At 37.7% G+C, this 15,332-nt stretch overlaps 1 protein-coding gene across 1 annotated transcript in view; it reads right to left on the bottom strand.

Annotated features, from left to right (window-relative positions):
• Nucleotides 1–15,332, bottom strand: part of lrp5 (low density lipoprotein receptor-related protein 5) — a 65,226-nt gene that overhangs the window by 17,356 nt on the left and 32,538 nt on the right. The window contains exons 8-11 of the mRNA XM_034054018.3: nucleotides 2,050–2,266; nucleotides 1,614–1,903; nucleotides 1,095–1,321; nucleotides 400–584 (exon numbers count right to left, since the gene is read on the bottom strand). Of these exons, the coding sequence (XP_033909909.2) occupies nucleotides 400–584; nucleotides 1,095–1,321; nucleotides 1,614–1,903; nucleotides 2,050–2,266 (919 nt within the window). The remainder of the gene's footprint in view (nucleotides 1–399; nucleotides 585–1,094; nucleotides 1,322–1,613; nucleotides 1,904–2,049; nucleotides 2,267–15,332) is intronic.

Here is a 15,332-nt window from a genome sequence, read left to right as displayed (position 1 = left end):
GCAGACGTATTGATAATAAAAAAGACAATCAAAACCAGTTTTTAACAGTTACAAAGAGAAGAAAACATATCTCAATCCAGAGCTTAATATACAGTTCAGTTTTGGAAGGGTTTTGAGCAGGGATTGCCATTTGTACAACAGGGATGGAAATACGATTCCTACTGCAAATCATGCTTTTGAGGGCTCTGTCAAGACCACCAAGCTCACATTTTGAACCCAGGCTTCCATGGGTGTGACACTGAAACCGCAGCAACACTTACTGGAGACACATTTATGTGGCCTAATAAGGAGCTAGAGTAACATTTAAACAGAAAGTCATATTGCAAAAAGCTGCACTTGTTGCTTAGTTGTTTTAAAAAGTCTCTCAATACTTGCAAAATAAAAAGAAATTGAGTGCACCTAGCATGCTAGAGGATTCAATCATGCATGTGTCCAAGTCCGTCCAATACAGCCTCTGGTCTATGTAGTCAATAGTAAGCCCATTGGCTCGTCCCACTTTATCAACCAGCGTGATGCTGTTGGCCCCATCCATGTGCGCTCTCACTATCCTGGGTTTACCCCCCCACTCAGTCCAGTACATGAACCTGACGAGACAAGCAGAAACAGAACATTACAAGACTGCACATACCTTCTCTTTTAAAGCAGAGTACTCAATTAGAAATACTTCACAGATGATCCATCAATAAGAACTGTTAAAGGCTAGTAGTACAATACACATTGTATTAATAGTGTTGATGAACACAGGATAACCATTTTATCTAATATAGTTCTGATGCACTACAATTGGAAGCTTGCCAATTGTAGTGCGTCAAATCTTCTTTCTTGTAATGGATTAGTGGGCATGTTTCAAAACACTGCCTTTTTATTAGTATTATTACACATTTCTATTTGTTATTTTTGTATTTCAAAAACATTTTGGGCATATGAACACCTGTTAATATTACAAAACTTTAAACCAAATAACAAAATGTGTGTGCTTCTTATGTTGTAACATTAAGATGAGAAAAAAACACTAAAGAACTATCTTTATTTAGATCTAGAAGAATCTGCAAATTTGAAAGCTGCCTTTAAAAACCACACCGAGACTCTCTTACCCGTTAGCTGGGTCAAGCGCCAGAGATCGAGGGTTGTCCAAGTCTTTCCACACGAGCACCTGGCGGTACTGTCCGTCTAGACGGGCCAACTCGATCCGGTTAGTGCCCGTGTCAGCCCAGTAAAGGTTCTTTCCCATCCAATCCACCGCCATGCCCTCGGGGTAGTCCAGTCCAAACTCAATCACGTGCTCAACAGAGCTGCCGTTCATGAAAGCACGGCTTATAGTCTGAAAGAAATTAAAAGGCATGTTTCCTCAAAGTCAGGTCAATACCAATTCAGGAGATTTTAAACTCTCGTGATTTAAAGCTATGCTGATACAATTTGATACTTCAGAAATTCAGGTAATTCACAGTTAGGCCATGTATTGTACTATGCTGTGTGAAGGCCCTTCAAGATTTTACTTTTATTTGTATGTAAGATATCAGCAAAATAACAAGGGAAAACTGAACTCTCTCTATCTCTCTATCTAAATGTAATCCTGTAGATAAATTAAGTTCTTAATGAAGCACCTCCATTACCTTCAAACTGACATCAGTCCAATAGATCCTATTATCAGACACTTCGAAATCCAGAGCAGAAGCCTCTTTGACTCCGGGGAGAGGAATGGCAACGTCATTATTGTGTGTTCCCAGAGATATCCTCCGAATGTCCGCTCTGCTGGTGAACAGCAGGAAGGCTTCAGGCACAATGCAGGTCTTCATGTCGCCCAGAAGCTCCAGACCCATTGGACAGGCACACTGTGGACCCTGTGGCCTGAAGAAGCACAGGTGGCTGCAATCTCCATTGTTGTCCGCACAAGGGTTAGTTCCTACAGAAAAAAACCAAAAACTAAAGCGTTACTATACAACATTTACAAATAGGAATTTTTAACTGGTAATCTTTATATCACTCTGGATATTAGCATGCATCGTACAGCACCCTTGAAGCTATTCTATGCCAATGGCAGGTTCTTACCAAATGCTTTAGTCACCCGTGTTGCTTTGAGGCCCATGAGATCCGGCAGCTGGTCTATGATGATCTCTCTTATGCCTTTGGTCTTGTGGACACGTTCAATGCTCCTTCTCTGCCAGTCAGTCCAGTAGATGTAGTCCCCCAGCAATGTAAACCCAAATATATGAGGCAGTTTATCTTCTAAAAGCGTCCTCCGGTCTGTGCCATCAATATTTATCACCTGTAAGAAATAAAGGGTGAGATTAGAACATCTTTTCAGAACAATTATTGCAAACAGGAGGTTTTAGGTGTAACAGGACAGAATCTGGGAGTGAACCGGTGACCCCGCACAACGCAAGCGAGCTTCCACAATAAAAAAGCTGGTCTTGTCTGCATTCATGGTTTTAGGGCCAGGAGTCTTTATACAGTTTAAACATTTTTACATTTTAGCTGTGTTTTTTTTTTGTTTTTTTTTTATTTCTGCTATTCCTATTAGTGTGAACGGAAAACCTGTTAAAGCCAGCCAAATAAAAAAAAAACAGCCATAGACGTTACATTAACACAGAAATGTTTACATAAGCAAAATCTAGGACTTGAGTAATTTAATAAACTTACAAAAGGCTGAAGTCAGCATGAACAAACTGGTTCTTCAATTGTCTGGGAAGATGGTGGATTTGGCATCATTGCATCACATCCCGTTTACCCCTGATACTCATTTATTTTATAATGCTAGTCCCAGAGGTGCTAAGCAGGACAAAAAACAGAGTTCACACTGCCACACCAGGTGTGTGGAGGCACAGTTCACAAACACAACAGGCTTTTCTACAGATGCAAGCATCTGGAAGCTCTCCAAACAGAAATTTTTGCATGAACAACTTTTTTTTTTTTATGAAGAAACTGCAGTAATAAATCATCTTCGTGATTTGTTTCCCTTTTAAACCAATAAACTACTAAAAAACATGGAACTACGCACTTAACTATAAACCAGACATACAGACGAAATGTCAGCCACCATCAGAGAATACATAAATAATATCAGTGTCTATTTTATATGGGTATGAAAATGAAACCTGCACAACATACACTACTGTATAGGTCAGTTTGCATTGGAGGCATTACAGTATCATTTCAAAACAACCATAACGCAGCCCTGGCTGCTTGATTGAACAGCAGAATGTTTAACCAACTGCAATTATATAGACTATAAAACAAATGCACTTGACAAAGACAACCTGTCAAACTAGAACAAAAGTCTAGCTTCCATTTTGCATTTTTAACTCCTAACATGCTTTAGGTTACAAAGCCAAGTACAAATTGCCAAGTCCCTAAAACAGGATTTGCTTCACAGCGCTTCGTGTTTAATAAAACAGCCTGCTAGTTTGGTGTGCCGTCAAATTACAGAACGTTTCATAAACTTTGGTTTTGAAGTGTTCATGCTCTGGAAGATTTATTTTTCTAAGTCTTATCTGACAGAAAAAAAAGCTATTGATTTACTTTGGAAGTGCTCCCGGCCAGCAATGTAATGACTAACATGTATGCAGAAGTGACGGTGATACAGCCTGATGCTACTCTCACGGGAAAACACAGCAGTACAAGTTTATTAGTAACGTGAATCACTATGCAGACAAACAAATTTAATATACAGTGTATTTAACAGTGTCAGTAGTGATGGTGGTGCACAGAATTTCTGTAGTTTTTTTTAAAGCACTGTGGAATCTCCCTTGATTGCTTCCCCCATGTATTTTCTGTGGTTATCCTGGGATTACACTGAAAAGTGGTTGAAAATACAGCTGTGGTTTATCCAGGCGGGGTATGGGCAGATGAATTTGACCCCTATGTAACTTTACAGCCCAAGGGTAACTATTACAGTATTAGTTTTAGATTAGTTCTACTGTTTTGAATGGAGTTTCCTTTCTTATACTACTATAGCAGTCTTCTGTACCGAGTGGAGTTACACAGGTCTGCAGTGATACCAATTTAATTCTATATATTTATTAATTTTTTTTCACTTTTCTATGGATTTATTATTTTATTTGTTTTGGTTAATTATAGATTTTAGTGAAATAAACACATTTGCTGTGAACATCTGTTTCCTCTTAATTCTCTGCAGCTTCAGGTTACTGTTGTTCTGGTGGTGACAGATACGAATTGAAAGTTTTCATCAGCTTCGTGTTCTCTGGGGCATTTTTTTTCCCATAGAATTGTGCTTTCATTTCGTTGTGAAAATAGTTACATTTTACTTGGCTTGTCTGCATAATTATATATAATGTTTATTTTAGATATTTTGGCCTAAGAGAAAGAACTTCAATACTGCACATTGCAAAATTGGTTTTTACATTTTTCAAGTTTCTGGTGCAAAAAATAAATAAAAGTAATTGATAAAAAAAAAAAAAGAAATCAAAATAATGATTCCATGCCTTTTAATCTTCTCCACTCCATCTTTTTGCATTATAAAATCAGATATATAAAAAAACAAACCCAACCGATCCCAGTCAGTCATGCACTTGTCCAAACTCCAGTACATCCATGCTGTGTACACATATCATGCTGTTTAGTAAAGCACTACACAAATAACGCATTTTACTTCTAATATGTTCAATAGAAATTCCTGTGCTGTGTGGAGGGTGTTTCAGCTTTGTTTTACAGTTCTCTTGTCCAAACTGCAGGAATGCATTATCTGTTACTATGCATGGTTTATTACACAGGAAAATGAAATCAACATCTAGGAAACTCAGAAGATCCCGATTGTCACTATTGATAAATGTAATTTGGGGATTTTTAGCAGAATTTCAGACCTTAAGCAGAGTATGAAATCAACAACTGACTTTTTTTTTTTTTTTTTTTAAACCAAAGACATCTTTGCAATCTGCATCTGCTTATCAATGAATAAATGTGACACCCCTTTCCATTTCCTCCTTCTTAGTGATTTTTATTTTATTTTTTTAAAGTAACACACAATTAGATGCCGCACATTTTAGCAATGAAGGACCAACATTGCAAAGCACACTTTACATTGCACAATACAATAAATCAGCAAGTGACATGAGCTAAAATGAATGGCATGCAAATTAAAAAATAAACCAATGTGTACGACACGAGTGTCTGAAATAGAAATGTCTGTATTACAAAGTTAAATAACGGTCATGTTACACAAGTCTATTGACAGACCCCCTCAAAAGGTTCCCTCCTTTGTTAAGGACTACAGCGTGGTATTAACCCAACTGCTCTGAAGTTTAGCACGCTAATCCAGGTACTACTAATGTTCTCCATATGAAGCCATGTTCCTCGGCTTTGACAATTCCAGAACTTTGTTCTGCTCCCAGCAAATCAAAGGATTAAGTGTGCAGCTGGCCAGCTCTGCACTGCTCTCCTGGAAAGATTGAGAGTTTAACATCTAGCTTTCCTTAACTCTTTCATCACCTTTGAAGAGTAGCTTCAAACGTGCATGCATGTCATTATCCCCTTACCTTTTTTTAATGAGGTTTGCAATCATTCAGAGTGGTGATTTTTATATATTTTTTAAAAAACTTTTTTTTATATTTTTCAGGAGTTTCTCCTATGTTCGACAGAACAGCAGCTCCTGAACAGGCTGTACCATTAGGAGATTAGCAAGTTTCAGTTAAGTTTCGTTTTAAGAAAAATTCAACAAATGCAAACTAGCATGAAGCGAGCATTAATTTAACTGCTAAATCTGCACCTTTTGTGTTGGTTTATATTAAAATTAACATATCTCTTTGTAGAAAACTGAGGGGATGGGGGAGAACTGTCACAAGAAAGAAAGAAACCAAGACCTTTGAATTTATCTGCATACAGAAACATTTGGAAAAGAATCTTATTTAAATGAAACCATTTGTTTTCAAGGAGACAGACAGGTTCCCTCAATTTCAATGAATTTCTTACATGATGAAAAGCAGCAAATCAAGCATGAAAACATTAACGTCCAGTTTTTGTGAGGAGGGAAATAAAAAAAGAAACACAAAAGTACCTCACTGCTTTACTTAATCCAATTGACATGCTTTATCTAAAGAAACCCTGCTTTGAAAAATATTGTAAGCATAGTACATATATATATTTGCTATCAAACTGAAAACACTTTTAAAAATGGAACCAGAGCTTAAACAAGTAAAATGACTCAATGAAACTCCTTTCTCTTATTTTTTATTCATTCCATTTAATTTGGGGAAAGAAAGAGCACTTCGCACCATAGTTTTTTGCACCAGCAGGAGACTTTCTCAACAACAACAAAAAACTATTCATTTTAAAAAGGGAACAATTATATATGGCTGGTTAAATGAAATATAGAAGTCACATTTTTTCCTCCTAGCACTTTCATAGAAATCCACACATATTGTAGGTGTGAGAATCTCAAAAACATGTATTTCCCCAAAGTGTTCGACTTTAAAATCACATAACAACAAAGGCAGGCTTCAGTTGGGGCCTGTTCTATGAGGGAGCTAATTTTATTTTCACCATACGACCAAAGAATTCACCAAATTTCATCAGTACTGTACCTGAGATCCACAGTTTAAAGCCCTTAGGCCACTCTGAAATATTATAAGGGTTAGCTGGAAACATTGGACATGACGCTTCAGAATCCTGGAATAAGCTCGAATGTATGCTTTTCTTTTTATCTAAGTTCCTACATGTTTGAGGTGTTAAACACAGAGGATCAGATATACTTTTGCACAATGTGTTGAAAACACAATAGAACATTCTGCATGGTTTCCAAATAGTTTAGCTGATTTTGAAAGTAAAGTGCAAAGCAAAATGGAATAAAATCTGTGCTACACTAGAAAGTTATTTTTTGCTAATTTTAAAATCTGAAGTTTACCCTTAAAAGTAAAACAACAAGATGAAAAAAAATAGTAAATCTTTGTAAAATGCAGACATCCCGGACAAAACAGCCCTGTATGATTGAATGTTAAAGCTCCAGTCTGGAGCACATCACCTAATAAATGTAATATACCAACCTATAAACGACAGTGTACTGCTATTACACAGTCAAAGCACGTCCTGCCAACTCTGTGGACACTTTGCCAAAATTAAATTACATTTGCATGTTGATTCAGAGTTCACACGCAAGAACTTATTCCTGCTGATCCATCTAGCAAGCCTATAATAAATGGATACGGTGAAAAAAAAAAAAAAAAAAAAGTTAAGCAATGTTTCAAAGCCCATTATTTAAACATCTCGTAGCCTGTAAATTCCTACCCAAAATGTGGTCTTAGACACATATGGAATGCATTGTGAACAGACAATTCAACAGCTGTGGTGGCGAATCTGGACCGCAACATTGTTATAAAAACGACAAACTTCGGCACAATCATGTTAATAAGCCACAAAACAAAACCGGAAGAAAAAAAACGGTTTGCCTTATTGTCCGTGATCAGCTGTAGGCAAGCTCTCAGCAGTCAGGAAATTAAACAGATTGCTGTGCAAACCCAAGCAAGGCTACTCTGCACAGTTGTTGCGGTCACTGGATGTTGACCATCATATGTCAGTCAATATGGTTTGTTTTTACTTTTTAATTGAAAATCTTGTTAAATTCCATATAAAGCCGCTGGGACACATCAGTTATGGGTTTGTCTGTGCTTCCTCAGTCAAGGTCCACATTCAAAACTGCTTAGACTATGTCTATAAAAAGATCCTAAACTACATAATCAAATAATTACATATAATATACATGTCATTGATACAAATTGCCAGGTTTAAATGGTTTTAAAAGGTGTAAGGTTTTGGCTAATGTGTTCTTCAATGTAAATCAGTCAAATGGAAATCATTACATTCTTGACCTCTACACTGGAACAATTTGGGACCATTCAGGCTATTTAGCTCACACCTCAGCTCATGCACCCTGGTAGGCGTAGTCCTGCTGTGAAAGGTACCTGAAAACTGTCCCAAACTGTCCTAGTGTACATGGAGTCATATGGTAACCTTACCTCAGATACCTTAGTGTTTAAAGTCATGGATACAATGTTTAATCTGACATTGTTCAGAAAGTCAAGCTGAATATAACTACAGTAGAACAATAGTAGGCAGGTATAAAAGGACGACAGTCAATCCTCATGCACTCTAAAGAGTTTAAAAAGACCGGAGTTTTGGACCTCAGCAAACCATTACATTAGGAAGATCCATACTTCCACTTGAAACGGATAGCAAAGTTGAAGCCGATGTTGGTTGAGCCATCGCAATTCTAAATACACACGTTTTCATCAGCTACAGCACCAGTTTAATTGCATTAGCATAATACGGCCATTACCACGAACGTGTTTTAAGTTCCAGAACATTATAACCATTATGACCTGCACAGCTTACTGCTCAATCCTTGGGCATACACAATGGAAAAAGTTGCTCACAAAGCATTTCTTTCCACAGAGTATTTAAAAAAAATAAATTAAAAAAAATAAAAGTGTACCAGCCGTTGCTCTCCAGTCCGTTTGCTATTCCAGCTGCATCAAAGACTTTCCTCCAATATTAAAACTGAGTCTGGCTCAGAGCAAACAATGTGGACCAGGTAATTTATGACTTGGCTGGTTCTACGGACTCATAAAATAAGAAACCTGGGGGAATGTATTTATCAACTTTATCCCAAATCCTTTAAAAATAAATACATATATGCGGTCAGTCTGTGCTGCATGGTTGTAGTCCAACAATAGCGGTTCTTTAGAACATTGAAAATCGCCAGCCATGTTGACCAGTCTTCTCATCCTACGAGCCCAATGAAGAGGAAAACTGGCTCCCTTCCACAATCCAAGAGCTGTGCTGCCTACTGGCCTCTGCAGCAGGATATACACAGCCAAACAGACATAAACAGCCAATTCACAGCCCACCATGGACAATCACAGCCAATGGCAGCCATCACAGAATCACCATGGCCTAAACACAACATGGAATCTTTTTTTTTTTAGCTCAGTCTATTTTTGCACTACACAGCAGCTATAATAATAAAAAACAGTACTATTATTGTTTAGTTGCCTTGACACAAACATAACATTATGACACAACGATAACATCTGGCGAAAAGTAGGAGAATCCTTGCATTGCTTATGAGTGTCGAGCTATGATCTTGAGACCAAAGGCCAAAAAAAAAATTAAAAAGTGGAGCGTACTAACTTACAGATACGTCATTGGAAGGCTGGTACTGTACCAATCAACAAGGTAAAAACCATGTGATGTTTGCTTATGGGAGGTATGATAGTGGATTGTAATCAACAGTTGAGAAACTGCTAGTAAAAAGATACCATAAAGCAAGCGTCTGCGTGGTAGGCAGTAAAAGATTACAGGAAGTGACAAGAGTATTCGGAAGACCAGGTGTGCAATCAGTAATGGTTTGAGGTTGGGCTGGCTCAAGTCCTCTCACATGGAAGCAGCACGGTCACAGCAGGCATTGATAACTATCACGGCTTCAACCCTTAATGCAATCTCCCACCTGCCAATGGAAAATCCCTGGAACGTAACATTGAGAATACTCCCTGGGAACTACAATCTCGAGCAGTGGGACTGAAATAACACTAAAGCATTCCAAACAGGGTTGGGGTCAATTCCTGCTTTTCAATTCCAATTTAAAATCAATTCCCCATTCCCTGTTAATTCCACATCATTGATCAAAATTGCAATTGGCAGTATTCTGTTAAAATGAGCTCACAGTGGCAACAAACTACTAAAAGTTGAAGTCATAGTTAGTCAATTAAATTGGATTCAAAAAGGAGCAGTTGAACAATCCTAACAATCATTATGTCTCTAAAATATCAATTCCTTCGAAGGAATTGGAATTGGGAATTGATTTTTAAAAGGAATTGCAAACAGGAATTGACTCTGATTCCAAATAATAAAATGCTGTGAAGAGGTAAAGGCACGATCCAGCCTAACTTGCTACTCGGAGAGCAGTTTCAAGGACTTCCAATCTCTATTTTCTAACCTTTCTGCGAAACTTGAATCTGAATGTATTCTCCCCGTAATGAAACCACTATACAGTATCCTGCAGGTGTTGTCTTAGTTAACCCTGTTGAACCCTTTCAACACGTGTTGCTGAGTGTAAATATGTTTTTTTCATAATGTAGGGACTTTTCATTGCTTGCAGCAAGACAAGAACAATCGCTAGTGCCAACTTCACTCTCCAAATCTCTTCCAGCAATTAACTATTAAACCCTTAAGAGTATCAACAGCTCCATCTCAAAAGTAACCGCACTGGCAGGGTGTTCTTCAAATGGATCTCTCTTGTATTTGTTAATAGAAAAGCGCACTCATTAAACAGTAAATATTTGCCATTCTTCGTAAGTCCCCAGACATAGTTAATCTGCATGGTTTAAAGATATTTTTTATCGGCTACCTTAGGCCCAGGAATCTTTATCCAGGGCATGCCGGCTGTCTGGCACTGCCTTAGCTCTCCAACTAACTTCCAACAGATTCATGTGAGCGACAGGCTAAAGAGAGGTACAGGTTTACATTCAATTCAACACCTTTAGTAAAACGTTCTAAGTCTAAGAAATAATGATTATCGTATATATTACAAAAAAAGTAGCCAAATTCGCAGAATTGGGTATTGCGAATGGAAGTAGGCATTTTGGGAATGGAATTTTGCAGTGTTGTGTTTCTCGCAACTCCAGTTGTTTGTATTTTTTGCACTACGCCCAGCCAAGCTGAGTTAATTCCTGACGTGACTTTACTCATGTGTCTCTGCTGAAACTCAGAATGGCGACTGCACCAACGAAGAAAGAAAAAAATGAAATGTTTCAGCAAAAGACAGAGATAAAGCATTTTCTGATTATCTACGTGAGCATGGTGGGATACTATTCTGCAAATGTTGCTGTCATTCGATTGATCATGTGCGAGTCACACCATTAAAAGATCATATTGCCAGTTGTAAACACTAAGGAGAAGAAAGCAAAAAAAGACGGCAACAAAAATGGCAAAGCACTGCAATCTTCTCTCCTGAAAAACTTAGACCCAAGGTATTGCGCTCAAGGTGGGGCTTTCCCGAAGCAAGCTAAATTATTTGCGTATTTCATTATTGTTTAGTTTATTTCTTTCTACTACCTGCATTTAATAAAGCTATAATTAGCCATGTTAAACCATGATGGTTTCTTAATTAAATTATATTATCTGCCAATGAAGAAATCAAGCTTTCTAGCTATACATTCCTTAAAGGAAATTGATTGCTTTACTGGGCGCGTTAAGTAAGTGAACCGCTCAGAGCAGCTCAGTGAAAGAGCTCACTTAACGGCATGCTCAGTACCGCTCCCTCTGAGCAGCTCAGAACGCTACAGAGCAGATTTGAATCGGTGATCCGAGTGAGCAGCAACATTCTTGCTCTGAGCCGCTCAGTTACTTAACGCACCCACTGTGTAAAGGATGTAAAAGGGGTGCTATTTAAAATTACAAATCAGGTGATACACAACAGAGAACCTGTGTAGCAACGAGTCAGTCAACACCCCAGTATTACAGCAACAAGAGTCTGATTGAAAAGCTTGGCTTTATAAAAAAAAAAAAAAAAAAAAATTGTGGTAATATTTATTAATTTACTTATTTTAACTATCAACATAATATTTATGTTCAAATGCCATGTTTAATTATCAATAAATTGATTTAAAAAAAGTGGGGAAAAAACAGAATTGGTCATTTTTGAAAAACAGAATGCGCTTTTCCCTAGAATGGTAAATCAGTATCCCTATTTTAGTTACTTGCCTAAATAAAAACAAAATCATAAAAAAATAACCACCTGCCAGTCAATGGAAAAAGAAAGAAAAAAAAACCCCAGAACACCAAATCTACATTATTGTAGAACAAATGGGGTTTTCAACATTGCAAACAGCACATCAGTCAGACACATTATCAAGAGAATCTGAACATTAAGGAACCCGGTTGTCGGTAACATCAGATGATTTTCACAATCAGTAGAATCTGATCCCCCTCAAAAACAAGTCTCACAAATCCCGTTCTGTTAAAGTAGAACCAGAAAACCTGAGTGCCAATAATTTAGCCTTCTTTCAGAAGTACAGAACCACAGATGAAAGGGATCTGACTCTTGGAAGCGATTCAAAACCAAGCTTTCAGTGGCAATGTAAAGAAGGAGCGAAGGCTGAGGAAACAACAATCATCATTTCAAACTCGGGGGGGGGGGGGGAAAGAATGAAAGAAAAGGAAACAAGAATTTTTGCTAGCGCCCTGCAAAAGTCTGTTGGTCCCCTATTGCCTAAAAATAAAAACTCAAGTTAAAAGAATGACAGTATATTACAGTTAAAGGGGGAAAGGGGGAAATGTATTTCCTAAAGTAATTTAGATCTCCACAAGGAAAAATGTTCCTTTCAGTAATCTCCTGTCTCTAGTACAGGGATCGCGCCACAGAAAATAAATCTGTGAAGAGAACTACGCTGCTCCCTGCCTTCTATTTACATTCATTCAGCCAGTGAATAGGCACATTCCAAATGCCAGAAGGCATATTCAAAACCATTCATTCCACAGACCTGAAGTTTGTTTCATCTCAAAGTCTGGCATCACAAAAAAAAAAAGCTAGCAAGCAGTATTTTTTTCTTCTTTTACAAACAAACAAAGTTATTTATTTATTCAAACTTGAGAAATCTGAAAGAAAAGCCTCAATGCAAAATAAAGCCTTGAAAAAAGAACTGCAATGAGAAATTACTGATGGCTTTAAAATGTCAGCGTTGTCGCACATTAGCACTTCAGCCAGTTTCTTCCACATGAAGTGTGTTTTCAGAAGAAAGGAGAAAGTCCCATTAGGTGACTTTGAAGAGCCCTTCTGAAAAGCACACAGAAAAATGCTTGTCAAATGCTTTTTTTGGAGCTGAGAGCCACTCCTGCCAATGAAGTGTGCATCTGGCTGTGGGGTTCTTCTAAGAACTAACCAGGCCCCCATTATGACTTCATTGTTGTATTAAAAGAAGAGGTCAGCCCTAGTTTAGAAAAAGACTGCTTCCTTTCCCACAGGGCCCCATTGGTCAATCACAGCTCTGAAAGAATGACCTCCTATTCGATGCCTCTGACTGAGTAGTTGTGTCACTGGGTCTTAAAAAAGGCCTATAGAAAAACACTTTTTTGTATGCAATTATATACATTCTCAACCCCCCAAAAAAGAGAAAAAAGGCAAACACATTCATTTTAATAGCAGAACAAATCATTGCTGATACACTTACAGGGATGCACGTTCAAAGAACCTTTAAAGAAAAGGGTCTTCAGGGTTTTTTTTGGGGGCATGTAGGGTTTTGAAGACATTTTTAAATTCAGTTTTTAAAACGTATTTGTTTTACATTTCAGAAACTTGTTCCCAGTGCATAATCAAATTGCTCCGGCTGTTCAATCTTCAGAAGGATTTGTAACCCTAGCTTTGTCGAGCCTAGCGAGATAACACTGTTACCTGATATGTTTGTAGCTAAACTATCTAAATGCCTAACTTGCATTGAAAAAACAAATCGGATAAGTGCAATATTAAAGTTCCCAGCCTTTTTCTGCATCAATTGCATACTTAAAGTATTAAAACCTTATTGAAAACAAACAAAACCTATATGCTTGCATGAAGTCGTATCTGGACAATTAGAGTTGGTCAGGACTAAATGCCACAAAATTATTAGAAAAAAAGAGGGAGATTAGAAACCCTGCACGTGGAAGCGACTGGCCTCTACTTTGGTCTCTGCTGGAAACCCATAATCCCCTTTGATCTAGTTTTATTCATGGGGGTGAAAAAAAAAAAGTTTCCAATTCCATTATTAAAATCTGAGATTTTTAATGCTTTTTCTTGTAATGTGTAATGTGTTACAGCTAACTCCATCCACACACAATTTTCTTTTCCTATAAAAAAAGGTAAATTTTTTTCCCCCCTCGCTCCACGGTGCCAAACAAGTAAGTGTTTTCAAAAGCTGGGAACAATGTTACCAGGGGGTGCCAAAACTGCAGGGAAAGCCCTACAGACTGCTGTCACGCAAGGTTTGACAAGCCCTGCCAAATGGTTTCATCAGCGTGTAAACTCTTAGGAAAGTGACTGGGTCCTTTGTGCTGCAGCTGAACGGTGCAGATGGGAAGGTCTCAATGAGGAAAAACGAACTGCTGCTCTCACCGCATGAAACTTCATACACCCTCCACAAACACACAAGCAATCAGCATAGCATTACATACCAGCTAAAGCTGGGCTTTTTACATTCAGAATGGGATCTTCCCTCACATATATCCTTGACAGCTAGATTAGCATATTTATAAAGCACATGTGTATGCATGCATGCATGCAGGACTATGTGTGTGTGTGTGTGTGTGTGTGTGTGTGTGTGTGTGTGTGTGTGTGTGTGTGTGTGTGTTTCAGGCCTCCGTTTTGTTGGTGTACAAACCTATTAAGATACGTTTTGATATTTAAAGGTAAATTAAAAGTATTACTCATTTCTCACAAAAACAAGATTCAGGATCATTAGCATGCATTAGCTGTCATGAATTACCTTGCAAAACAGTATTTGTTTTGGTTGTTTTGAAGATTTTGTTGAAATTTGGATTGATTTGTTTAGTTTTACACAATTTGTATTTTTTATTTAATATTAATATTAGCAGTACGTCTATTGTATCTTCGGCGGAACAATAAACATCTCTTCCAAAATAGAGTAAAACTATTGGATGAATTGCATACAACAACAAAAAAATACTATTTTAGTTGTGTATGGAAAGGGTTAAACAAAATACAGTTTGTTTGGCAAACAGCACCATTATCTTCTGTTTATACAACAGTCCTGGCCGAACATGTAACCAAATGCTAATACATCTGTCAAGGTATTCAAATGTTCCCTAACCTGTTTGTACAAGCCGTCTAATTAACACAAAATACAACCAAAAAGAAGAACATGAGCAATCAGAGAAGAAACTAAAATCCCCACTGAAATTGATTATCTTCGCTGGTTTGATCAGAATACATGGCTTCCTCTTCCTCTTCTTTATAGTGATCAGAAGACATTTGAAGTAACACAAAGATAAAATGGGATACTCCCCTTGTAAAGTATATACTAAAAAACACAAAATTTATAAAAACAGATGTCAAGCATGGACTCTTATTCCCAGTAAGAATTTAAATGCACAAGCCTAGTAATGTTTTTAGATTAGGCCTGCAACAATATACCAGCAGGGGGAAAATACTGCATATGGCTGAAATCAGAAGCACCATCGGTATGCTACCCTTTCCCTACATTGCTCAAGTTACTGTGCCAAAGGTTTAGGTCAGACACAGGGAGGATGGAAATGGTTATCCAACTGTATACAGTGTATTCAAACAAACATCTTTGACTGAAACTCCCAATAAACCTACCCACATTCAAACATAC

The sequence above is a fragment of the Acipenser ruthenus genome, chromosome 27, assembly GCF_902713425.1.
Source record: "Acipenser ruthenus chromosome 27, fAciRut3.2 maternal haplotype, whole genome shotgun sequence".
NCBI classification, from domain to species: domain Eukaryota; kingdom Metazoa; phylum Chordata; class Actinopteri; order Acipenseriformes; family Acipenseridae; genus Acipenser; species Acipenser ruthenus.
This window is presented reverse-complemented; position numbering and strand designations above follow the sequence as displayed.